Genomic DNA, 27,118 nt, shown 5'->3' on the forward strand with positions numbered 1-27,118 from the left:
TTTGAATACATAAAGTACATGTGATAGAATTTCAACCAAACCAGCCACTCCTGTTTTCCCTTGTAATGTTAATAGTTGGAATTCAATTTATTTTGAACTAAGACTAAATATCAGGGAGTTGTCAGTTTTATTTCACACTTTTGTTAATTTATTATGCGTGAATCCTTAATTAAGTTAGCTGTTTTATTTTATTTGGGCTTCAATTCTCTATTGCAGTGTGACTGTTCTGCCTTGTGTCAGGAATAAACTAATGGTCCTTCTTTAAAATTATCTATCATTGGTGTAATAGAAATGTTAAGTATCTAAAAGTACTAATGGTATCGGTTACTTGGTACCGTGGGAGAAGAATTGAGTACTTGTATTGGTCTGACTGAGAAAATGTGGTATGAAACATCTCTAGAAAGAAACAAAACAAAACCATGCTTCTCCTTTGGGTTAGTCGGAGGCACTTTTATGGGTGGCAGGTGTGCTGATGTCCATTTAATATGTTGCAACCACTTTATCTCAGTTGTTTATTTGTAACTCTTCTGTCGAAAAATTCTTTTTTCCTTCAGTTAATTGTGGAAAACGTTTGAGATGATTGGGCTTCAATTCTTTTTCAATTCTTCAATTCTAAAAATAAATAAATAAATAATCTGTCATTCGTACCTATCTTCAAACAACCATCCTTCCATTTCATGTTCAAAAGTACTTCTACATAAAAAGCTTCCAAAATGTCGACGATAGAGAAATACACGTCTTTGTTAATGAAAAAAAATAAAAATACTGAAGTATGGCTTGTATTTACTCCTAGTTTTGTAGAAAATAATTATACAAAACAACCTCTGTCTATCACAATCTATTCTGTGGCAGGATGGCAGATTCAAATATTCTTGAATAAATGGCGCTGACTTTGTATTGTATATTTCATGATCCTTGCTTTAGTATTGTCGTCGAACGATTGTTGTTAGCAATATTGTACTGACAAGCCTCAAATGTGAATTATTGACCACCTAGCTAATATAATAGTAAGAGACTGCGTTCCTCAAATGTTGATTCTGTGTATGCACTCTTACCAATGTCTTGTTACAATGAGTAGACTTGGTCCAAGAAGCTTTATTTACTAAAGGCAGAAGATTCTCATGTCTGAACTTTTCAATTTTCTGAACGTCAGCTTACAAGCGGAGAGAGTATTTTCTAGAATATTTTATAAAACCATAAAAGACGTGCAAGCGTTGCTTTTTCATGTTTTGAACAGAGCCCACCTGTGGTTTCCTTAATTCTTCATACTTGCCGACCCCACCTCTTAAGAAAACATTACTGGCTAGACCTGGAGCAGTACACCGGATATTACTTTATGAACTTGTGTTCAGTGGAATGTGGCACACGGTATTTTAATGCACTATATATTTTTTTATTTTGTTTGTCAGGAGTTATACCCCTATTGTGGTGAATTGTTTAGTACAATATAAATAAGGAGAAATTGCAATCAATTTCTGAATTTTGGAAGTTAAGTTAGTCTTCGTGCTTGGAGGTCAAGATTTTATTGTAGTTTACGGCACACTAAAGTGATTGATGAATAACTGAATGTGAGGAGATGTCTTCCAAAAGCGGATCGATTGGAATGTCCCCGCGTGGTTGTCTTTCCTGGGAAATATCTGAAGGTCAAGTCATATGTTTTTTGGATAGATCTCTTTAACCCAACTCTGGCTTAGCAGTGCATTGCAGAGTTGAACTAAGTGGGTCAACATTGGATTATTATTTTGATATTCATAAGCAGATTTGTGCTCAAGAATGATTTGACTCTCTTGCAGCACTCAAATCAAACAATTTTACATTTTTCAGAAACACTTGAGCAATTTTCCCTGCTTAAAACTCATTCACTGCCAGCCATTTGAGAAAATTTCAAAATTTATAATACCAATGTGATATTACGTTCAATAATTATATATAAACCAAATCTACCAAATAACAGAATAGACTCCCTACATTTTGTCCCGTCCCATTCTTTTATAATTGACCGTAGAAAAATGTAGGTTTGCCAAAATACAGCCATTTCTCCCATGGACTCTGAAACTTTGTTTATTTGGTATAAAATGGGGCAATGATGTCATCTACCGGTGGTTGGGCATCAGTAAAGTTGTTTCCAAGTTTGATATTTACTGTGGAGCATAGTCAGATTAGCCCCCATTTATCTCCGCTCTACAAAATACAATTGACAAGTATAATTGTCAAAGGCAGTGAATGAGTTAATTTTTAAGGCTTTTTTTTTTTAATTCACCGTCTTTTATTGTGAAAGGGACAAGCACACTGTGACGACAGACGATAGCGAGCATGTGACCACTGCAGGTTCCAGGCAGCTGCCTAGTGACCTCTCCCGGCTCACATGTTTTCCTTGTTGGGTATTTCTGCCTAGCTCTCCAGCAATAGGTTTTTGCTTTTCAATTCATATGTTAATGAAAAAATAATTACTCACAGCTGTTAGATTTTTTTTTTTTTTAGGTCTTTGGCTGCAACTTTGGTGCACTCTTTGATTAGTTCGTGTGATCTTTTTTTAAAGTCGGGTGACTTTTTAATTTAGAAATAGATTGCTCACAGCTAGATGAGATTCTGCTTTGTTCATCAGTGTCAGGGATAATCATATTTGAATTGAAGCCCTTAGTAGCTATTTAGTTTCAGACTTGCACGGTCTGCAGAGTTTTTGAGCACTGTGCAAGAAGGCAGTCAAAGGGGAGGACAGTGCATGTGGAGAGAAAGAAACTAGTTTTTTTGCAAGTGCATCGATCCTCCCCACTTTTTTTTTTTTTCCTCTTCACCCCCATTTCCCTCCTGCCCCCTTTCCCCTTGCATGTCCTTGCTCTCTCCGTCCATCCCCGCTCTTTGTCCCGGGAATATACCAACCAGGGAGGGGAAGATGAGGACAGAAGGGGGAGGGGTGAAGAAGCATGTCAGACAGGGGTGAGGAGGAAGAAGGGAGAGAATAGCATGCGTGATAGAGCGCATGCATTGCAGAGTTTGCAGAGTAAACAGTCGGAAAGTTTTTTGTTGTTGTTGTTTTTGTCCCCTCCATTTCTGTTGCTGATTTCATGTAGTTGCCACATAGTGTTATTGTTCGCTAGACCGCAAAGAAAGGAAGCCCATAAGCAAACGAAAGAAGAAGAATCATCATTGGACTCCACAATGGCAGGATGGCTGCCAGGACCAAACGGAGGAGATGAAAGCTATCCAGTTGAGGAATCAACCATTTTAACACCACCTCTAACCCTCTGAAGCTGCAAGTATTATTCTCTCCTTTTCTATATTTGTCACTGAGAGAGCTCACACCATTTGTTGGAACAATCAGGAGAGCTAGCATTTAACATCCTTTCCGTTGGAATTGTGCTCTGGATGGGTGAAACTGGACTCTGAGAGACGGGATGAGAAAAAGAGACTTGAGACAGGTGTTGGGCATTAAAGGAGGGGGAAATCTCCAAGGCATGAAGGGGGAAGGAAAGTGTGGCAGCTAAGACGTCAAATGCATGAAATCCAGACTTGGCATTGCTGTGAGTAACTCGAGTGTTGTGTGTTATTTGCCTTACTTCATTAATACCACTCTGCCGTGTTAATTGGACATACTAACTTCAACATTGTCTTGCTACTTTACGGAAAATCACTCTTATGAAATGTGTATTCAGTATTTTCCATTTTGTCTTGATATGGCTCAAAAACTGCTCGAGTCTGGGAAGGTCAGGTGCCATGAAATGTAAATACAGTTTGAACCAATACCTTGTCTCTTTCTCTATAAGTTTTTTTCATTGGATTCATTGCCCGCGTACCCATTGTCAAAATAGCACACACATTTGAACACGCTACTAAAATCCCTCATTGATCGATAAGTCTGATTTTGTTGCTGATTTTGTTGCATCTAAGATGGAGTCACTTAAACGTACATAGTATGTGCAAACATTTGTGTAGCTGTATATACACACGCATACAATTTATATGTGCATATGTACACATTAAGTGTATATGTAAATATGTATGTATGTGTATATATATATATATATATATATATATATATATATATATATATATATGTATGGTGGGAACCTCTGGGTACAATACGATATTATATGTGATATACGGCTCATGATAACGATTATCTCACGATATGACAGTACCGCGATTATCAATCTATTGATCAGGTAATAAATCCACGATAATCTATGCTAAAGATACTCAAGGCATAAACTGATGTTTTTTCAATAAGAAAATAGTTTTTTGTACCATCACTGAAACACAATATAAAAATTGGTGACTTCTTCACAGTGAGTACTTTAGTGTTTTGTTTTTTTAATTAAACAAATACAAATGTCCTTAACAGACAACTTTCTGATTTGTGTTGTTCATCAACACCATTGTCATGTAAGATGTCAGTCAGTTATATAGTCAATTGTTTCAATTTATAAACTGTGACACAATTTATGTGTGTAACATTGCAAAAGTAAATAAATAAATACAATTACTTAAATATTAAATCCAATTACGGTAAATCAATATTAATATTCCTCAGAAATTGTGTGCTTCAAAAAGTTGAAACATAAAATGTTTTAAAATGTTAAAATTTAAGCTATAATACACATTTTTCATAGAAACGTATGCAAAACTGGTGCTCTCAATTGTCCCAAGGTGTGCTTATGTGTGTGAGTGCGTGTTCGTCCCTGTGTGCCCTGCAATAGTCTGGCGACCAGTTCAGGGTGTACCCCGCTTACTGCCCAAAGCCGGCTGTGATAGGCTCCAGCACCCCCGTGACCCTTGTGAGGAGTAAGCTGTTCAGAAATTGGAAAGATGGATGGATGGATGGACTATGCAAAACTGAGTCACTTGCTGGGTAGATAAATGTCTTGCACAAGTAAAAGTAAGCTCATGTGTCTTCTTCGCCTGAAGACTTCTGTACATATCCCCGTCACTCTTATGAGGTGCTCCCCCTAGCGGCCCGCCAGGTAATTGCTCAAGAAAAGTAATGAACAATGTAGCCGTTATAATGGCTGTATATTAACTATAAATATTGCGCTACTTGCGTAGGCGTATCGATAATCTATCGGGAGACAAAGTATCACGATTTATCGCGATATCGATATATCGTCATACTCCTAATATGTACATATATCTATATATTCAAAGCATGCTTGTCAACCTTTGCAATAAAGGTTTCCAGAATACCTTTTAGTCTGAGTGCTATTTGATCTTATTGTGCTTGTGATGTGGGGCAACTACTGGCCAAAAGCAGAAGCACTTGCTCGCCTATAATGTTATTTCCATTGGATATCAAATTGCTGTTTTGAGCAGTTATGTTTATGGTTTCCTGCGCCACTGGAATTGTGTATCTTTAGAATAACTTTTAATAGCGTGTGCCTTTCGGGTGCAGCTGTGAGTCAACCTGCTGACTTTTTCCCTTTCTGGCTTGTTTTAATGAAAGTCAAATTGTATTTAAGGATTCTCAGGGTCTGCTGTTGTCTTTTTTTTTTTTCTCTTTTTTTTTTTTTTTTTTTTGCATCAAAATTCTTTTGGGATGAACTAGATTAGAGATTGTAAGCCCAGCCGTATCGTCCAACACAAGAGTGGAGGCTGTTGTAGATGCAATGACGCAGCAAGTGTAAAAGAAAACTCTTTCAAGTATTTGTGTTTGTTAAATTTTATTTGTAAATATACCCTATCAACTTCTGATTCATTGTTTCAATTCTGGTAGTGTATTTTAATTAACACAATTTCCAAATTCTCCCAACCTTCACAATCGTGTTAGACACTTTTGTACAATAGTCGCACTTGCCTTTATTTGACATTAATTTTACACTTTGATTCCAGACAGAGATGACTCAGTAAGCGCCCTGCAAAGAAAGCACTCTTATGTAAGATTACTTGGATGAAGGTGCTTCTTAGACACTACTGCGGAAGAACAAATTGTCATGTTTCATATTCGTCCCAATGGAGTGACAAGACGCCATGAGAGTTTTCCTGTCAGCACTGCTCAGGTCACAGTTATCACCGATTTCCCACAAACTTCCTGGGACTTTTTTTTTTTTTACTATATTTAAGGAATTTTGGAGGAATTGTAATCAACATAAGATGACTGTGGCCAAGGGTCAAATCTGTATGTCTGTCAAAATGTTCCTTTGCCTTTTCCCTTTCTTTCCATTTTCCATTGTAATCGCTGAGACAGACACCATCCCAAATCATTTTGTTTTCAAATGCTGTATATTATACTCTGATAACCAATCCAGCAGCAGCAGAAGAGTTTACGAACAGACAAAAATGATACTCTAGGATGTGCTTATTCAAATCATTCGTCCACTCAGCGTTTTTAACCCACTGAAAGCTCTAACAGCCTATGTTGCCGTGCAAAAACCGCACAAAGGAAAACAAAAAATAAACACTTAAAAAAGCAATATCTGCAATTGTAGAATTACTATTTTAGAGAAGGTGTGTTTGATTGTCTGGATGCCTGTTTTATCATTTTGGAACTGCAAGACAGTACCAGACATCTATTCAAAGAAGCAATCCTTTATGTGTACAAATGTATGTCTAATGGTAAAGTCATCAGAGAATTGTTACTTACCTGATGTAATCGGAATGTGTATCTGGGTCGTAATGGAAACTGCGAATATGTAATCAAGGTTGGGCTTTTTGGACAGAATTCCAAATCATCACCATGCCTGCAGTGAAGTATGGTGCTGGCGGGCGGCATCATGCTTTCGGGTTGTTTTATTTTATTTTATATTGTTTTATTTATTTACTTTATAACATGGGCCTTAGACAATGTGGATGGAAATGTGGTTTTTGAAATCAGGTTTTTCACAAAACCTTCGGGCTTATGCTAGAAAGCACTTTTGTACAAGTGTGTACAAAAAACCCAAAACAAGAACAAATATTAAGCAAAGGTATGTTCCTGTAAAAAGTGTTAATTTGTGGAATAATTTGGGAATTGACTTGAAAAATTGTGACTCACTTGTTTAGTTTAAAAAATTGTTTAAAAGCAAAGTACAAAAAAATTACTTATGTCAAATAAGAGCATGAAAATTGTATATAATGAGTATGAGTATATGATTTACAAATGTATTATGGTATATGTCTAGGAATTTCATGTACATATGTTGCATGTCCAAGTGCACTTGTATTCATAACCAGGTTTAGACATTTTATTTTTAAAAATATTAACCTAGTATTGTATTCATAATGAAATAAGTTTAAATATATAATGTATAAGGGGTAGGACTAGTTTTGAACTTCTTCCTCCTCCCTTTCGAACATGTAAACTGTGAGTTCTTTTCTTTTTTAACTCTTGTTTCTCTGCTGTTAGTTTGTATGTTTATATGTTCAATAAATCAAATAAAAAATAAAAACAAAAGCAAAAACGAAACTTCTGAACTTTATTTGAGATTAATCATAGGCAGTTTATACTATGTCACGTGTGTGCTGACTGCTGAAGCCAATTTAACAAGAGTCAGAATATGATTGGTTCATTCTGAAAATAAGTTGCAGTCATGGTGAAAATGGTTTTGAAACATTTGTCTTGGTCTCATTTTTTTTTAAATATTACAAAATCCTATCATTTGATTTCATGCTTTTCTGCTTCTATGATACCACATTGTTTATGGAGATCAGACAGCTCTCTGTTATGCTAATCCTTCATCAGCTACACGCCCACAGCGGATGAAAGCACTACCCAAATCAGGGAATAGTGTACCAAACCATGCCCACATGAATGTAAATGAGCCTAAATGTGGCTACATTACAGGCATTTGCGAATAGCAGGCACTGCTAGCTTCTCGAAGAGGGGGGAAAAATAATGTCTGTAGAATATTTGCTGTGTAAGTCGCTCCCTGTGATGTCACATGTCGCCAGAAATATTTGAACGTGTTCATTAATCAGCACATTTTGGTGTTACTGGTGTTACTTATCAATTAAAAGTCAATTACCCAACAGAGAACAGGACTGAGAACTGGCCTGTCGTTTTGGACACTTCATTTAAGTGCCTGTATTGTTGACATACCAGGAGCAACATTTTCACTTCTGGAAGGAAAGTGAACTTCAATGCCAGAACACATCACGGTCACCATCAACGATGCAAGTGTTTTAGTTACTGCTTGTGGATATGTTTGTTAGTGAAAGCAGGCCAATAAGGAGTTGAGAGAACCAATGCCATTTGAAACAAGCAAAGTAGGCACACCCTGAACTGGTCGCCAGCCAATATCCACTAAATATTTTATATGTAAAGACATGGTTTATCTCACCGTTTACACATATTTGTTTCCCAAAACATCACGCGCTCCAGTTCTCAGAATGTTCTGGAGTCCCCTTACTTTGATTTAGAAGAAAGTAAAGCAAGCTAACATTTTGAACAGAATTAGACGTAACCCTTGTCAGAAATGGATTGAAGCTGATGAGGGACGAGTAGCTGTTTCCTTCTGATTAAGATGTAAGACATTAATTAGCCTCAAAGTGCGGGACACACTTCCTATCACAAGATGACATGACAGCATATTAATTTCAATCTTGTATTAAAGTAACTCACTTAAAAGTGAGTCTTAAAAGGGAAAAAGTCTTGTCTTATTGGTTTTATTTTCTATGTTTTTGATTATGGCCCAAACCTTGGGTCATGAGGAGAATCTACATTTAAAAAAATGTATAATAATACAGTAATAATAATACCTTTCAACAATGAAAGTGATAACTCATCGTAACTTTGTTGTCTTTCAGTTGTCTCTCGGCGATGAACAGAGTGAAGTGACGCGGAATGGCCATGAGTCCAAGGAGCTTGTATACTTGGTTCATATTTACTGCCAGGTGAGACTTCATTTCCTGAGTCATCATAAAGAAGTACTGACATGCACCTTAATGTACGCTAACGTAGAAAACCCTATCCAAGGGATTTAAATTCAAAAGGAGATTCCAATTCCGAGATACAACACCCTCGTCAGAGTAATTACTGCAATAATATTAGGTTGATTAGCTCATTACTTTAATAGATCTAATCTGTGTTAAAATTGAACTGAAAAGAGGGATAAACAAATAGTCCAACTAGCAAGTTATTCATTCATTGATTACTGAGGTGAGGGTGTGTGTGTGCGCATGTGTTTGATTTGCCAGTGAAATCAAGCGGGTGATGATGTGGAAAACACTAAGCTTTTAATTTCACACAGTTGACAAATACCATTAACAGCCTAAATTCCATGCAAGGCTTTTATTTGATTATTTTAGCTCTGATTTTAATAGGATGCACATTTTTTCATGAAGGGTTATCCTCTCATTTTATGCTACTAATCAGATTTTATTGATGATCCTAAACTTTTTACAGACACACTGTTTTTGTGATTGGATCCAAATCCTCAGTCCTAGGCTGAAACACAGGCTGTGTCCGTCCTCCGCTGCATTTTATCCTTCACATGTAAATTCTCTGCAGATCCTCTCACCAAAACAGCCATCTTATCAAATTTACAGATGACACTGTTTTACTGGTTTGTTTTGTTTTTATTCATAGCTGCCACTCAAATTGTGGTAGATAGACCCTTATAGTGTTGCACGGGATACTGTTATGACCGGTCCGCCATTTTGGCTCCTCGTCCGCCATATAGCGCGTAGTGTTTTCACCTCATCTGCTATTTAGCCCTTAGCTAATGCTAGCACTTGTGCGCTTGTGGAGGTATCCTTGGCTTTTTCGCCCTCTTTTTTTTTTTCCACATCATGGCCCCAAAGAAGAAAGCTGCGTCTTCTATCAATGTTGGTCCTGCTAAAAGAAAAGCAGTTAACTCATTCACTGCCTTTGACAAGTATACTTGTCAATTGTATTTTTTAGAGCGGTGCTAAATGGGGACGAATCTGACTATGCTCCACAGTAAATATCAAACTTGGAAACAACTTTACTGATGCCCAACCACCGGTAGATGACATCATTGCCCCATTTTATACCAAATAAACACAGTTTCAGAGTCCATGGGAGAAATGGCTGTATTTTGGCAAACCTACATTTTTTTATTGTCAATTATAAAAGAATGGGACGGGGCAAAAAGTAGGGAGTCTATTCTGTTATTTGGTAGATTCGGTTTATATATAATTATTGAATGTAATATCACGTGAGTATTGAAAATTTTAAAATTTTCTAAGATGACTGGCAGTGAATGAGTTTTTAACCATGGAAACGAAGAGAGACATCATAAAAAGATCGCAGAAAGGAGACATCGACAAACATCGGCAAAGACTTGGGCTTCAGTCATACAGCATCTTATTATTTTATTTATTTTTTTTATGTTAATGTAATTTTAGTTTTTTATGCAAATTATTTTGACCTAAATATTGACTTTAATGGGGAAATTCGACTTGTGTCGAAATTCGGGTTACATCATTAGCATAGGAACGTAACTCCGACGTAACTCCCTGTATTTACCAATTCAGAAAAGAAACAGTTAAGCAAATAACTATCTCTTCTGCCATAAGACTGCTAAATGCATAAAATGTAAGTACGATAAGTAAGTAACCTTATACAGATTCTTCATAATATGATTGTCTCCATTGTTAATTAGACTTAGACTTAGACTTGGACTTAGACTTGACTTTAGTGATCCCTTTGGGATGGCTCCCTCTGGGAAATTTACATGTCCAGCAGCAATGAGAACAGATAATAAAATAAAAAGTAAAATTATTATGGATGGATGCTTGGTAAAGCATGATTTACATGGTATCCTTCATCCTTCCACCCAATTGAACTGTTTGGTTACATTACATGTCTGTATATCATTTGACATATACACTTCTGCAGAAAATGTCACAAACCCAAACAAACAGACCTATTCCCGCTGCAGAGTAGCTTTGCCCTAATCTCCCCCAGTGATATTTTTGATTTATTTTTTTTCATTCGTTTCCATCCGCAGAGGGTATTCCTTTTCCTTGTCCTTGGCAATGACGCACAAGTATGTGACTGTTTAGTTGGAAATTCCATCTACTTAGAGCCACTGGAAAATTGTTAGATCTTCCCCAGTACTTTTGGGAGAGAAAGAAAAGAACAACTCACAAAGAGTTGAGTTTGAATAAAAATAATGGTACTGCACAGTGAGAACACTTCATTGCCACAGAGCCAGACGTGGAGGGTAACTGGAGTCCCAGTATGAAAGTGGGGCAGTAAAGCTTAATGTGTTCACTGAGCCCACAGAGACTTTTCAGCCCCGCCTGCCACAGCTAGTCCTTTAAACACCACAAGAATCAGTGGGTTGAGTGGTGTGTGCTGCAGGCCCAGTGCGCAGACCTTGGCCCCAGTACAGACGGATCTTTTTAGGCCAAATCAAAGCAAAAGTCATTTTCCACCACAAGTTTCTCTCATTTGGTTAGGCAGTTTGGAGCTTCATCTTAGTTGGAGTTGGAAGAGAGTACAAGAGAAAAAAAAGAACGGTTATCTTATGTGTGACTTTACATGAATAATAGGACAACCTTCTTATGGTTGCTTGGCATTTTGCTATGACAAGCTTTGCAATGGATTGTTTTTGCATGCAGAAGCACAACTGGGGACAGAAACAGTGCCATTTGAAAGGGAAACGGAACGTTATTGCAGAAGTGTCTAACTGCCAACATCCATACTGGTGTCTTTTTGTAGCGTTAAGCTTTTGATGGCTCAAAAAGTCTGAAATTCCTGCACATGGGTTATTGCTGGGTACGGATTTTACCAGATCCATCACATTTGGTTCATTTTTAAAATGCATGCAATAATTATTATTTATTATTATGTAATATTTGTCTACAGTTTTACTATTATCTATCATTTAGAACATGCAGCTATCTTGCAAAGCATCACATAATACTAGTTAGCCATCTAAACAAAACAAGCTAGCTAGCTAGCTAGCCACACAAGTAAAATTATAATTAAAAGAAATATTTGTTGAATATTTTTTTTTCTTTCAGGTCGTACCACATAATGTGCAAATATAACTTTGTTTTTTTCTATAGCTGTGAGACAAAACTGGTAGCTACTCCCATGGGTTCTTGACTGTCTTGTGGATGATATAAACTCCTGTCTTTAAATGTATTTCAAAATAAAAGTCACAAATTGCTTATTTCTTTTTGGTCGCACCACATGATAATTTATTTAATAGGCATCATCGGACAAAGTTATCCATCAATGATCTTAAAATTGTATTCGCTGCAAATATTAAGAAAATGAACAAAAACGGCATATGCCAATAGCTTGGAACACATTATGTATGTAATTTCCAACTAGTAGAAGATTCTCTAAATGCTCGTAAGATGCTCTAAATGACTCCTGAACTCTCAATTAATTAGGGGTGGGGCGATACAAGTAACCCACGGCGCTTTCCGTACCACCGTTTTTGGGTTGGTTACATTTTTTTTGTAGGGATGGGCGAGTACCAATAATGCCAGCTATCGGTATTGGGTCATTGGGCAGATACCAGGTATCGGTACTCGCGATGGTGGCCGATGCATCTTGTGGCCGGAGAATTATCAATGAATGCAAATCTGGTGTGAGAGAAACTGCATGTAAGCTGTTCATTTTCTCATAAGTGAGCCATGGAGAGGTTAATCCTTATTTCAGAGGTTGAACTGAACATAAGTAGAGATGTCAATATAACTTTTGGTGACGATTGATTGCTGTTTTTGAACGTTATGAAAAATGTATGGGCAATAATTTTGAATGGACAAATTGTGTCCATTTCTTACCGTGACTCCCACCAAGACATGGGAAGAGGGAAGGGGCGTGCCTATATTGGGAATTTTTAAGGGGCGTTTGGAAATTAATTATTTACTGACTTCTCCAAAGCAAATTGCTGAAATAGAAAATGCAAGCTATTATCAGTTTCTTGATCAAAAATACATAGAGTTCGAAAAAAGAGAAGAAAAATTGGCCATCCCAGCAAACAATACCACGCTGTGTTCAATAGTAACGGATAATAATCTACAACTTGCTTTTTTAAATGTTATTCTCTCAACTATTTTGCTTGTGCTAAAGGACATGTTTTATGTTTTATCACGTCCATGGGCTACCCTGTAAAACTGGAAAAAGGTAGTTGTGGGTGGATGAATGGAAAACAGGTACACAAACCCTGACAGTGTCAATGCAAGGACCGAAAAAATGTGGCTCATAAGTGCACATTATACTGTACCGTGCTGAGTGTATCGAACCCATCCCTACAACAGATCAACAAAAAGCCACTTTTCCTCCTGATGAAGTTCTTTATTGTGTTGACAGTATGTTTGGGGTCACAGTCTTGTTGAATGATGAAGCTACTCCTGATTACGGTAGTTGGGATGCAATATTCGGTATTTCGCAAAACTAAAGAAACACTTCCTTAAGCTGCATGGAGATGGGGACTACAAGAACATAAAGCTTTCTGAATTCAAGGTGAAGAGAGCCAGATTTGTTGAAAAGGCTACTCTTCCTGTTTATTTTGTTCACCAGTAAACCCTATAGCTACGTCTTGAATTTTCACAAAAAAGAAAAAGTCATATTTTATTTTTCAATAATGAAGGGTTTGGTGCACATAGTAAACTGTTAGGGTTCAGTACCCCCAACAAGATTAAGAACCACTGGTTTACTTGTCAGAAGAGAGCAGGGTTTCGGAGGGTAAACTTCTATCGACTGTGACTTTCAGTATTAACATTCAGGGCAATAAGTCAAGGCTGGACCTTTTGTGTTATTGTTTGTTCCTTGTTATACCGGTAATAATCAGATGACAAAGTTTGACCCTTCTCAGCGTAACACCTTATGTAATAAGGTAAAGTATGCAAGAGAAACTAAGCCAGACCCAGCTGTGGTCATGAATGATTCAGATAGTATTTTTGTAATTAAGTTGAAATCAAAACTACATTTGAACTGCAATTGTGATCACATTTGTTTCACCCAGTCCTTTTCAGTATACAAAATTAGTTTGCTCAAGCCAAACTTGAATGAAAGCGCAAAACAACCCTGCTATTCCCTTTGGACTCTTCACAGCCCATCCGTCCATCCAATTTCTAGACCTGTTATCCTCATAAGGGCCGCTGGTATGCTGGAGCCCATTCAAGCTGACAGTCTCACTTATGGATAATAGAAAGACTTCACTGAAAACTGAGAAAAAGCTGTACAAACTAAGCACGGAGTGTAAACGTGACGCAGAAAACTCTGAGAAAGGGCGGAGCTAAGATTCGAACTGAACCTCAGAAAGAAGAGGCAGATATGCTAACCACGAGGCTCACTGTGCTACTTTCCACAATGTTTAAAAAAAATATCTGGATCTGCAGTTTCTGATACTGTGGGCCATGCCACACTACTCTTCTTAGCTTTATTTAAAAAGTAGCTTTTGGGTAGACCTGCTCACACTCAAATAATTACTGCTCCCATGCTTTGACTCACCCAGTGTTTTCTTTTTGAAGGGTCGAAGCTGGATTGTGAAGCGTAGCTATGAAGATTTCCGTGTCTTGGACAAGCACCTGCACCTTTGCATATATGACCGCCGTTTCTCTCAGCTGCCTGAGCTGCCAAGACCTGACAGTTTGACTGAACAAACAGAGGTGAGCTCTTAAAACTGTGTCCGTGTATGCGTGCAAGTGGACCGTAAATAACTGCTTCGAAGGATGTCGCATGACACTGTTAAACCGTCTCCAGAAACTCAATTTTACAGGTTCAGTGTTCCAACAAACTGACTTATAGTTATAAACAAAAAAATGTCAGTCAAGAAAACAAATGTCTTTACAAAACTTCTTAGCAAGCTTTTAGTGTGAGTGAAATAGCAGTTATATGTACATGTGGAAAGACGCATCCATTAACTCGTTTGCTCCCAAAAACTTGTAATAAAAACACTTTCAATTTTGCCATGGTCCCAAAAACACATTTATACGTTTTTTAATGTGTGTTTTTTTATGCTAGAGCAAACGGAAGCCTTTGATACAGCCTCTGACCAGAACAGGTTGCTGACAGCAATGGTAGTACTTACAAAAAATGGTTAGCAGGTGGCAGCAGAGTGTAAAAGATCAGCCAGGGCCATGTTGCAACAAACTCTTTTCCCCAGTGTTTTCAACAGGTTTGTGAATAATGATGAAACATAGCTATATTCTAATGCTAATCGCTGCAGAATGGAAACAGATACAAATATCCTTTTATTTTCCTGATGAAAGAAGAGACTGTAATTTTTCTTTTGGTAGGTTCCAAGTGTTTATATCAATACAACACAATATTTTGTGGGCCTTGCAAAATCAGTCATAATCCAGTAAACAGTCGGGAGCGAAGGGGGTTGCTTCAGTTAAAATGGCTGAGAATAAATGAGTTCATAATCTTTATGAAGCAATCATAGTTCACATGTTGATTGGTTGGTTTGTTTTCTATGAAATGTGCAATAAGAAAAAGTTGATGAACTTACATGTCAAATAGAAATGTTACTAATTTCATGTTTTGTTTTTTCGACATGTTAGTCTGTTTCCCAGATGTTATTGGGTTACCTCTCCCGGCTTTCGGCCATTGCTGATAACAAGATCAACTGTGGGCCTGCCCTCACATGGATGGAGGTATGTATGTATACTTTCATCACCATCTGCACAACAATCAGTGTATAGCAGTTAGAAATAAATCAAATGACTGGATTAGTGAAAAGAGACTTCCAAGATGCTTAAAACTCCTTAGTCTGACTGACATTGGACCGGATGTAAGTTATCACATTTCGTTATCACTGGATAATGTGGTTAGAAATAGTGTTGTTCCGACACCGGTATCGTGAGAGACCCCAATATGGCATTTAAACAGTGGTATCGGCATCGGAGAGTACTAACAGGTAACATGTCAATGCCATTATTTCCGACGCTAATATAGGACTTTGAATGCAGCATCTTGTGTCTTGCTCGTGCACAACATTCACTGATGTGACGTATTCAACTGCATGCCGAGCCAAGATATCCTATTGGCCCTTGAATGCTCTGAACCAATGGCGGGGCAGCTTTTTTCATGTTGAAAAAAAAACAAAAAAAAAACTGCTACAGGAGAGAAAACGTCGGCAATTTGGAAATATTTCAGTAGTTTTGAATTACAATAAAAATAAATAACGTGTTATTTTTCACGGAATCGGTTTTGGGGGCCAAAAAACAGTATCGGAATAACAATAGATAGAAGTCTTAGTTGTTTTTTTGTGGCATGTACAAAATTAATCAGAACCATCTAAAGTTTTATAGTATGATATGTACTTATATGATGAATGCAAACCATGCTGCATGATATGGGTTGAGAAGCTGAAATCGGGAGCGATTGGACAATTTTAAATTGAAAAAAGGTATCGAAATGATTTATTTGTTGAAGTTGATATTCAATTAGTTGTTGATTGAATCGGTTAATCGTTGCACGTCTAATAGTTACGTTTTAAGGTAAATGTAAATAAGCTCTTGTAGATGTTTTGCCTACATTGTTGCCTTAGGTTAACAAAGTACATTTAAACACTACTATTATGTGGGAGGAGCAGAACTGTGTGTAATAGCATGTTGATTAACATTCCTTCATCTGCTGAGTTGCTATTTTTTAAGTCTATTTTTAAGTAACCAAATAAACTTAAAAATCTACATTGCATGTTTTGCGTTTTTCCCCACTTGTGACATATTGAATCTGTTGCTTAAGTATTGCAATGACTCAATAGAACCCCAGAGCACTGATATGTGTTTGCTTTCCAGATTGACAATAAAGGAAATCATCTTTTGGTACATGAAGAGTCATCCATCAACGTGCCAGCAATTGCAGCTGCCCATGTCATCAAGCGCTACATTGCACAGGCTTCAGACGAGCTCTCCTTTGAGGTGACACCAATACACAACACTGCCTATCAGTCTGACTGTCTGTCTGAAAACGCACGGCGAATGTATTTCATTCAACTTTACAGTGCCCTAGAGAAAAAAAAAGAATACCACTGGAAACTAGTTGTCTCTTCCAATAAAATTCCTCAATATTGCTAATCTAATAGATGAAACTAAACATGTATGCTAGATCCCATGCCGAAAAATAATCCAATTTAAAAAAAACAATCCTTACGCAATTAAAGTCCTTGATTTCACAAGCCACATTTTATCTCAGCAAAGTGACAATAACCGACGTCCTCTTCTCTGCAGGTTGGTGACATTGTTTCAGTGATTGACATGCCTCCTAAAGAAGACACCACATGGTGGAGGGGGAAGCATGGCTTTCAGGTGGGCCATTTGAAATCACATCATACACACAACTGGATTTTGCCTTGTCTTCTTGATGTTCTTTTTAACTCAACTCAACTTTATTAATAAAGCACTTTAATTAACCCATTAAGGCCTGAAGCGCCTGGCAAAACATGTCTCTAAAACCTATGGGTGACATAATTGCAAAAACATTACAAAGCTTACACATGTGGCGTTCACACAAGCATAGGTTTATAATTAGAAACTTTCAATATTTAAAAAAAAAAAAAATCACCAAACAAATGTCGCAGCTGCGGGTATATTTACCTTCAACACTGGAACGTGTAGTTGTAATAACCTCGGGGAATCGAGTGGTCATCGTCCATTCCGTTACAAAGCCGTTGAAATTTTCAACATCTTCATTGTCTACAAACATATTTCTTAACAATATACAATATAATTATGAAGCGATCAATGTGTGCTTGCATTAGCAAGTAAGTGCCTCAATATTGTTATTAGAGATTGTAGGTGGTTTATATGCATTGCTGTTATGTACAAAAGTACAATATTGTGCTTTTTTTTGTCTGAGCTCTTTTTTTTTTTTTACAATATTGTGATCTTTTTTAAATATCGCCAACGCCCCTACAATATTGTGATAATTATCGTATTGTGACCTTCATATCGTGTTAATATGTTATCGGGGTGTTTGGATATCGTTACATCCCTAATGTAGAACCTGCTGACTTCTTTTTGGCTCTCAAGATAAAAAAAGGACCAGCGTGTTGTGAGCATAAGTTTCGGGAAGGAACTTACAGCTGCCACTAAGACGGCAAGACAAGAAGGTGCTAAGTCGTGTAAATATTTGCATCACTAGCAGATACAATAAGACGGATCTTAGCGATATTGCATATATTATAATTCCATTGAGCTTCTGTCTGTATTTCTGTTTGTATGTTGCTGTTTGCCAGTATCAAATATTTATTTTTTATGGATACTCCATAAGTTCTTGAAAATGTCGAGGTCAGAGGATATTTGCGGCTGCACCATGAGTTCTCCCTTTGTACTCGTAATAGCCACAGCTTCAATTGTATTTTTCTGCAGTGTACAGTTGGTTGGTGCATGAAATTGATTTTACTTAGAAAGGCAGAGTTCTTCTTTCTAGGTTTCTCTGGCAGGACCCACATTTTTTGCAGGTGTTTTGTCACTGCATCACTATTCCCACCACACACCGCTAGCACTGCTTGGCTCACCACACCTGTCCTGTGCCGAAGTGTCCTATTTGTTACTCATCATTGCGTCCTCTTCCTCACAGGGTGTAACACGGACAAAAAGAAACTTCAATAATTTTGCTGAGGTCATCTTACTTACCATTATTGCTGCCCAAAAATGCCACCTCCTTGCTGATGTTGTAGCTTTGTTAGGACTTGCCATGGGCTGGTATCAGATTCTGACAATTTGTTTGTTTTGAACAAATATATTGCGGTTCACAGTATTGCAGCCACAGCTCTAAAAGGTATTATGTTGACATATTTGGGTAAAAAGCATATATTTTCTCCTAGTGAATGCAATGAATTTCATTTTTAAATAGTGTACAGCATAATTGGTACATTAGTAAACAAAAAGGGCATTTTTTGAAATAAAAATGTATTGAAACAATTGTGTCAGAAAAAGAGTACCTCCTTCTCTACTCTTTTGTTTTGTGAAGAGAGCAGCTGTTGTTAGCAATGCGCTAATAAGTCATGTTATCCATATCATTTGCCTTATTAGAAAGTCTGTCGTGTTAATTTCACCAGTTGTAGACATGCAAACTCATCGCTGGTTCCCTAAAGAACCAACTTTTTTTTCCCACAAACGGGAAAGGGAGGGCTTGTGTCACTTTACCTTCACTAACAACTGAAAACAAATGACCAAAAACAACCACTGCCACTGATGGGAGAGTTTTAGAAGTTTAGAATCTGTGTTTTTTATAACCGTCGTATATCTTGAAACTGGTAACCAGCCCATGCCTAATTACAACATACTGGCAACACCTGTGTGGGGGTGGGCAGAATAGTCTAACTTATGTGCATATTAATATATAGAAAATCATGTATGCAGAATAAATAATAATGGAACACGGTGTACTGTTTTATGCTAAAGATTCTCGTGTCGTAATAAACCCCTTTTAAAAAGTCTGAACTTTCTCTGACCCATCTGCCCCACTTTCCCTGAAGTGCCACAAGAAGTCTGACATTCTAGCGCACTGCCGGGGTTACAGGCATCAGGAAGTTTCTCATTAGTTCACTGCTATTTCTGAAGCGTTGTTGGTAGGCAAGAATCTCCAGAGAGCCTTGTCTGTCTGTTTAAAGCTCACGTCGTGGGAGCTATGTTTGGAAATGTACTGCTGGTGAACATAGACACAAGTTTGTACCGCCACTCTACTTGGTTGAATCTTGAAGTTGTTTGGATGATCTGAATGTGGTTTATGAATGTCTCTGGAAGTATATTTGGCAGTAGATAAGTCACAATTCAATAATTGAGTGTGATTTTTTTTTCCCCGCATATTCATTAAATGGTTAGTGGATAGCGCCTCTGCTTATTACTTGTCAATTAAGGATAATACTTACTCCTCCTCACTACACACACACTTACTCATCATATAATTGAAGCAGGCCATTGAAATAGATATAGTAATGACTGCATTACATTGTTACTGTCAGCAGAAATTTGAATAATTTAATACCAAAAGTAGCTATAATTAACAGAAGCGTATTGCATTTGCTTGAAAAAAAAGAAAACCTTTTTTTCTCACTAATTTTTTTGGGAAGCTTTGTTTTTTTGAGTATTTTTTTTCCCCAGTTTTTCTGAATATTTTTTTTTCTGTTTTACTGAATATTTTTTTCTGTCATAATTTTTTTTTTTTTTTTTTAAATCCCAAAAACAGAAAAAAAAGATTACTCCGAAAAACAGGGGAGGAAATGTATTCTAAAAAAACAGAAAAAAATAAATCCAATAAACAATAAATTTTTTGGACCTCTGAACTCCAAGTGACTTGTTGCAGACCACTGACCTGTATATATAACTGGATAGCCCATACTCGCCAGTGCAAGCCGTTGAAGTCACAGTCACCATCTTGTTACTCCCACGTCACGAGTAGACTACTGTATAAACTATACAGTATACGCTCAGATGAGACATATTCAGCTCGTAGAGAGTTAGAAAAGGCCGGAGGCGGTGTGGGAGTGGGGGGTTTTGGTTGTGCCGGGGTGGTCACTATTTTTTTTTAACAAAGAAAAAAAAAAAAAAACACCCACCCCGCCTCTGGCCTTATACTAACTGCCTACGAACTGCATATGTCTCATCTGTACGTATACCGTATAGTTAACTTTATACAGGAGTCTGCTTGCGAGGTGGGAGTAACAAGATGGCCGCCCTGTGACTTCAACGGCTTGCACTAGCATATATGGGCTATCGGCTATCCAGTCATACATACAGGTCAGTGGTCTGAAACAAGTCACTTGGAGTTCAGCGGTAAAAAATAAATAAATAAATAAATAAAATAAAAAAATAAATACACCAACAGAAGTTGGTGCTCTGTTTTTCTGAAGAATTGTTTTTTTCTGTTTTTTGGAATAATCTGTTTTTTTTTCTTTTTTTCTTTTCTTTAATATTGACCCCCCACAACAACAAGTTATTTTTTTCACCCTGTACATTTTTTTTTCTGTTTTTCGGATTTTTTTTTCTTTTTTTTTAAAGACAGAAAAAAATATTCAGTAAAACAGAAAAATTTTTTTTTTTTAAATACTTAAAAAAACAAAGCTCCGCAAAAAATTTGTCAGAAAAACATTTTTTTTTTCAAGTGAATGCAATACGCTTGCGTCATAATTTAATACACAACTATAAACAATACGCTGCCTGCACAAAATACCACATTACAGTATATCAATAAACACAGTCACAAGTGTTAATTATAGTTGCAGAGAAACATGGTGGGAATACCACTTCTTAAATGGCTCCATTTATTCTTAAAGATAAAGAAGTTCATTTTTTATATTCAGATGTTTTAACTATTGACTAGTTTGCATATATTTGCATAAAGTTCTTGCATGAGTTTATTTCGTGGAATTTGCGCAAGTGATATGTGTGACTAAGGTTGGGGAATCCAGGTCCGGGAAGCAAAATGCCTGCCATGGATTGGCTTTCGCCCCAGGTGCTTCTGAAATAAAGGATAATCTGCCGTCAAAATCAATAGTGTGATTAATCTGCGTTAATACTTGATTAATGCGATAATTTTTTGTGATGAATCAATTAGTTAACACTTTAACTTTGACAACATTAAAAAAATGGGTTATTTTCTCATACTTGTTCAAATAAACACATCGTGAACTTGAAAGCACACTCAGTTGTATTTTTTATCGATCAAATGCAATACAAATACAATAATAAATATTCATTCATTTTTTTAATTTGTTCATTTATTTCCCGCTGCAATCAACATCAACAAGATATCACTTTTTCCAAACAATACTCAATTAAACCTGGCCTGAAAAGGAATTGGAGGAAGAAAAACTTGAAAAATATTGAGATTGGAGTGAATGATAAGATATTTTAGATTTATAAATGAATAAAGGTTATTTTAAACAACTTTTTTAAACGTAAATTAAAGTGGTTTGGTTGGTCTCAGCCATGAAACATCAGTATAATCCAGTAACGTTCTTGACGTTAAAAATGTGGAAATTCAGACAAATTGTTGTGGAAGTGGGCGGCACGCTCACAGAACTAAGGACTCGGGTGCGAGTCCAGGCTCCGGCCTTCCTGGGTGTAGTTTGCATGTTCTCCCCATCCCTGTGTGGGTCTTCTCCGGGTACTCCGGTCTCCTCCCACATTCCAAAGACATGCATGGCAGGTTAATTGGGCGCTCCGAATTGTCCCTAGGTGTGCTTGTGAGTGTGGATGGTTGTTCGTCTCTGTGTGCCCTACTCTGTGTGCCCTACGATTGGCTGGCAACCGGTCCAGGGTGTACCCCGCCAGCTGGGATAGGCTCCAGCACACCCCGTGGCCCTTGTGAGAAGCAAGCGGTTCAGAAAATGGATGGATGTTTGTTTGTTCTGGAAGTGTATTTCAATTGGTTGGCAGATATTCTGTGGGCTTTTTTTATCTATTTTTTTTTTTTTTTTTACCTTTTTTTGTTTTTGCATTTGTGAACCTCAGTCAGTATGTTTCCTCTCCTGTCTAAAAATGATTGGCCATAGACCAGGGGTGTAAAACTCATGTTAGGTCAGGGGCCGCATGGAGGAAAATATTTTACCAAGTGGGCCGCATCGGTAAAATAATACCGGTAACTTAAAAACGATTGCTGTCATTTATACGCATATTTTCGTGGACCAGCCCTAAATTACGGAGCTGTAATCATATTGTTCCGAAAAAATAACACAAATGCAAATGGAACACAGCAACACTTTGCCAGTATATGTTCCGGACGTGTTAAATCGATCTGTTTTGCATATATATTGTCCCCAGAATTCATTGTGTGGCGCAGTTAATGATGTTAAAAGGATGGTAACCCTTACTTGTAATTTTTTTTTTTTTTTTTTGTATTTAATACGTTTGTCGGTCTATGATTTAAATAATAATAATAATTTAGAAAAAAAAACAAAAACAGAAATTTAAGTTATGTGGAAAATGACATCCAGGGTGACGATTCCCCGTACAAGTTGCATTGCTCATCTGAGGACTGCTTGTGAAATTACAAATGTCTATGTTTTAATTGTGGCCGGCTGATTAATTAGTCCGACATTACAATTTTTTTTTTTTTTTTTTTACTTTACAAAATCATCTCGCGGGGCGGATTAAACCCCTTTTGGGCGCCTGATCCGGGCCCCGGGCCGTATGTTTGACACCACTGCTATAGCCACACAATTTGTTGTGGTTCCGATTCCAAATCCCGGAGTGGGACCGAACACAGCTTCAACCATGATCTGCAGTCATTGCGCTCTTAAGACTGATTTTATTCTGGTTTGTTTTGTTCCTGCTCTGACTCCTTCCAGGTTGGCTACTTTCCCAGTGAGTGTGTGGAGCTCATAAATGATAAGGTGCCACAGTCCATGACCAACTCTGTGCCGAAGCCAGGTACTGTTCTCTTTACTTCTAAACCATTTTGTGAAATGTTGTCAGAAGGAAGTAATCAGTGACGACAGTTGAGAGATAAGGCCGTGTTATCAGGAAGTAGTCGAGTTTGAGATGGAGGATGTTTTTGTCCGGACTGTGTGCGCTCATGCGTGTCATCCTTTTTGTCAAACCCTTAGTTTATTTCAACTGTTTTTTTAAACTCAACACTATGAAAAGCCATCCGTCTATTTATATACCTAATTTAATTACAAGCGCATAAGCATGTTGAAATATTGCCATCTGGGATATTCAAATGCTATGTTAGAAATCTTAATAACTATGCTGTGGCTGGAATGTACATTTACTGCACATTTGGGAACTCGCATGTCAATTTCAACACCAAGACAGATTCATTGATGATGACTTTCATTCACAAGAATATGTCTGGCCTTGGAATAAGAATATTATAGCCGGGTGCTTACCATCAGAAAAACTGTGATGGGAAAATGATGATGCTGGGGAAAAAAAAAAAAAAAAAAAAAAAAAGACCACCAATGCTACAAATTGCTAGTTACTGGATTTTCCGGTTTGGAGCATGACGCCTGACCGATCAGATGGATCACAAATGTTCTCACGATATTGTAATCATGTAGCACATGGATAAGCCACATGTTATTATTTTAATTGTTGTGCCTACACACGCCATCTTTGGTTCACACTCTTTGTTCGGGTTCTCTTGCATGTACATATTGCACATTTATTCCCACAATTTACAATATTTAAATGGGCAGGCTTGAGTTCATTGTCAGTCACACAAGAAATACTGCACTGTGCTACAACCCGCATGCTTGTTTTCACTGCTTTGGTGCATCTGTAATACTGATGTCTCATCGCACATGGTTGAATATATGTAGTTAGTACTGCATGTGTCTTGATGTGTTGCATTTGACTCTGACTCCTCTGCCTCAGCGTCCCCGTGCTCTGGCCTGCCGCCTGCCTCGTGGAATCTCTTCCCACCCTGTGCGTGTTGGTATACAACTACTTCCACCGGCTCCATGCATCCTACCCTTACTAGTGCACTTACACACAAAACTTGTGATTGTCAGATTTGAGATGATTTTAGATACAATTACATTGTTGATTGCAATTTTTTCTAAGTCCTTCTCTCCCTCTGCTGCTTCTCTCATGTCTCCATACATCCATCCATCTTTCCGTTGCTCCATCTGTTCATCGGGATGCATGCAGATTTGGAGATGGAGAGTGTAATAGAGGACAATTCATGGGTGGCCGACCCGCTTAACCACTACAGTCTAAGTTCAGGTAGAAAAATCCCCCTTGGTGTGCTACCCTAAACTAACTCCAAACTCACAGTGATGTTTGTTTTGTGCTACTCTTATCGACATTTGTGTGGAGTTAAAAATACAGTGGCGACTTTAACCATTCTAAAACATTGGTCGATGTCTTGATTCCCCACCCAGGAAAGAATGTGCAGTGGTGCCTTGAAATACGAATATCTCCAAACATCTCTCACCAAATAAATGAATGGACATGCGATTAATCCATTACAGCCCCTACCAAACCACCCAAAATGAATTATTTTTTCACCACTTTTTTTTTTTTCAGAGAAATCACACTCAACAATATTGTTCTGTGTAAATACACAGTAATACAGTATTTGCTTTTCACCAAACCAGCACGTAACATGACTACAGTATACCCAATGAATTGTCTTTCCTTTCTTCTTCTGTGGGTTCTATTGGTAGTTAGCAAACCAGCATAATGGTGCCACCAACTGATATTGTCCTTCCACTTCAAGGAAAGTTGTGACTTGATGGTGGCTGGATGTTGTCAAGTGTGCTTCCGTCATGTAGAGGTGTGGTCTAAAGCACACTTGTATCTATAAATTTTGCTCGTATTGCACAAAAGTTGGTCAAGTGATGGCTCGTGTCTTGAAAACCGTCTCAAGGCACCACTATACATCAGATTAAACTGGTCTGTGATCAAACTACTGTCTATCATAAAACCGTTAACTGGACAGGTTTAATTGACATTTCAAAATACACAACTTTTATACAAGCTTAAAAGCAGTATGATGATGATGATGATGATGATGATAATAGAAAGACAAATGTACTGTATATTCATTGACCTGTTTATAATGAGTGACAAGGTGTTAAGGGAGGAAGGATGCATGTTCCTTCATCTAATTGCAACTCATTTTGTAGTGAGCATTCCTCTTTTTTCATCGTTATATTTCATTGAGAAGCCTGGACAGAGATGTGTGTACCAAACGGCTGACCACATGGCTAATTTGCCCAAGAGTCAAACTTAGTTATACAGGAATCTCTCTCAGTCTCTAAGTTTTGGTGAGAGGCATACTGTATGGAATGATAGTTGAATTCTAAATTGTGAAAGCTTTAAATGTTCAAAATGAAGGTTCTGCCATATCCTTTTCATTACGATCATTCTATATCAGAGGGTCTTAACCTTGTTGGAGGTACTGAATGTCATCATTTTCCTATGCGCATTCACCGAATTTGTTTTTAAATTCAAGATATAGGTATAGGGTTTACTGGTGAACAAAATGAACAGGGAGAGCATTTTCATTGAATCCGGCTCACTTCACCTTGAATTAAGGAAGTCTTGTGTTCTTGTATTCCCCATCTCCATGCAGTTTCAGGAAGTGTTCCTTTAGTTTTGCTTGCTAGTGCTCAACTAGGCGTTGCAAATCATGCAGTTAGGACTCTGACTCCCATCCCTCAACTCCAACTTCAACCACTGCTGTTTTTTTAGATGGAACCCAGCACATCAGATAGAATCAAAACAACAGAGGCCCCAGTATTGAACCCTGTGGAACACCATACGTTCCCTTAACCTTGCCAGCAAAATGAATTCTCGCGGTATTGTGAGTTGACAAACTCCGGAGAATACATCTTGTACTGTTCCCGCTAATACTTTTGTGGCCGACCTTTTTTAGGTCGGACCAATCAGGCGTTGTTTAGGGCGGGAGTGGGGGGGGACAAACAAACCTAACAGGCAAATTGACGCTGCAATTAATTCTGTTCTTGCAGAATTACTCACCGTTTTCTTGTTAAATTTGAATAGCAAGAGGCGCTTCGTGCATTTTTATCTGGTAAAGATGTTTGTGTTATAAATATGAGTTGGAGATGTGGCTTGACCTCCACCAAACCCCTGAGACTGACACACCTAATACCTGTGGTTCGAACCCAGGTAAAGAATCACTGTTCTATGTACTGTTCTTGTATTTAGTCCACAGTTGAGGCCATAGCTTTATCTGGTTGTTACATAAACAATGATATAATTAGACCTACCTGTATGTGGGAAAATGCTATGTGAAATATTGCTAAAAATATTTGCATTTTTGGTTAATCCTGCCCATCAAGCTCTTTTTATGCATGTTCCAGGTGTGTCAAAAGAATTGTTTTGGGGATCATCATATGCAATTTGCGTATCAGAGAACAGAGGTTGCTGAATGTAGTCGATGCATCCCTACTTTGAAAAGAGTATTCACAGAAGAGAACAATCATCTGTCTCCAGCTCTCCGTTCTCTTTATGTCTTGGCCCCAAAAGGTATATGCATAAGACTTCAGGGGTGAGCCAGGTTACTGGAGCATTTCTCAAAGCCGCTCAACGTATCCTGTGTCTGGATGAGGTCCAGCTGTGTTTGTGCATGTCTGTTTGGTCGAAACTGAAAAGACCATGGCAAGGGTGTCGTGGTTCTGGGTCCTGACTAGCCTTGATTTATTTAATCCTTTCACAGCGAGGGGGGGGGGGGGGGGGGGGGGCGGGCCTGTAAACCCATCCATTGAGTGGTAAGCTTTGTTCTGCAACAGTATGAATCGCTGTCTCCCTCTCCATGGCGACTAAAAGAGCACATTCCTGTAGGGAACTACAA

General features: G+C 37.8%; 1 protein-coding gene across 7 annotated transcripts in view; it reads left to right on the top strand.

Annotated features, from left to right (window-relative positions):
• The window catches only part of arhgap32b (Rho GTPase activating protein 32b), a 111,020-nt gene that overhangs the window by 54,924 nt on the left and 28,978 nt on the right, over nt 1-27,118 (top strand). For 2 of the 7 annotated variants that reach the window (XM_077504094.1, XM_077504092.1), the window contains exons 6-13: nt 8,716-8,802; nt 14,371-14,508; nt 15,406-15,498; nt 16,645-16,767; nt 17,077-17,154; nt 23,142-23,223; nt 24,172-24,297; nt 24,448-24,522. In XM_077504094.1, coding sequence (XP_077360220.1) covers nt 8,716-8,802; nt 14,371-14,508; nt 15,406-15,498; nt 16,645-16,767; nt 17,077-17,154; nt 23,142-23,223; nt 24,172-24,297; nt 24,448-24,522 — 802 coding nt within the window. Of the gene's footprint in view, nt 1-2,934; nt 3,254-3,278; nt 3,522-8,715; nt 8,803-14,370; nt 14,509-15,405; nt 15,499-16,644; nt 16,768-17,076; nt 17,155-23,141; nt 23,224-24,171; nt 24,298-24,447; nt 24,523-27,118 lie in introns of those variants that run through there. The other 5 variants (XM_077504099.1, XM_077504098.1, XM_077504095.1 and 2 more) reach the window with 5 other exon arrangements.

This window comes from Festucalex cinctus, chromosome 18 (genome assembly GCF_051991245.1).
Source record: "Festucalex cinctus isolate MCC-2025b chromosome 18, RoL_Fcin_1.0, whole genome shotgun sequence".
Classification (NCBI taxonomy): domain Eukaryota; kingdom Metazoa; phylum Chordata; class Actinopteri; order Syngnathiformes; family Syngnathidae; genus Festucalex; species Festucalex cinctus.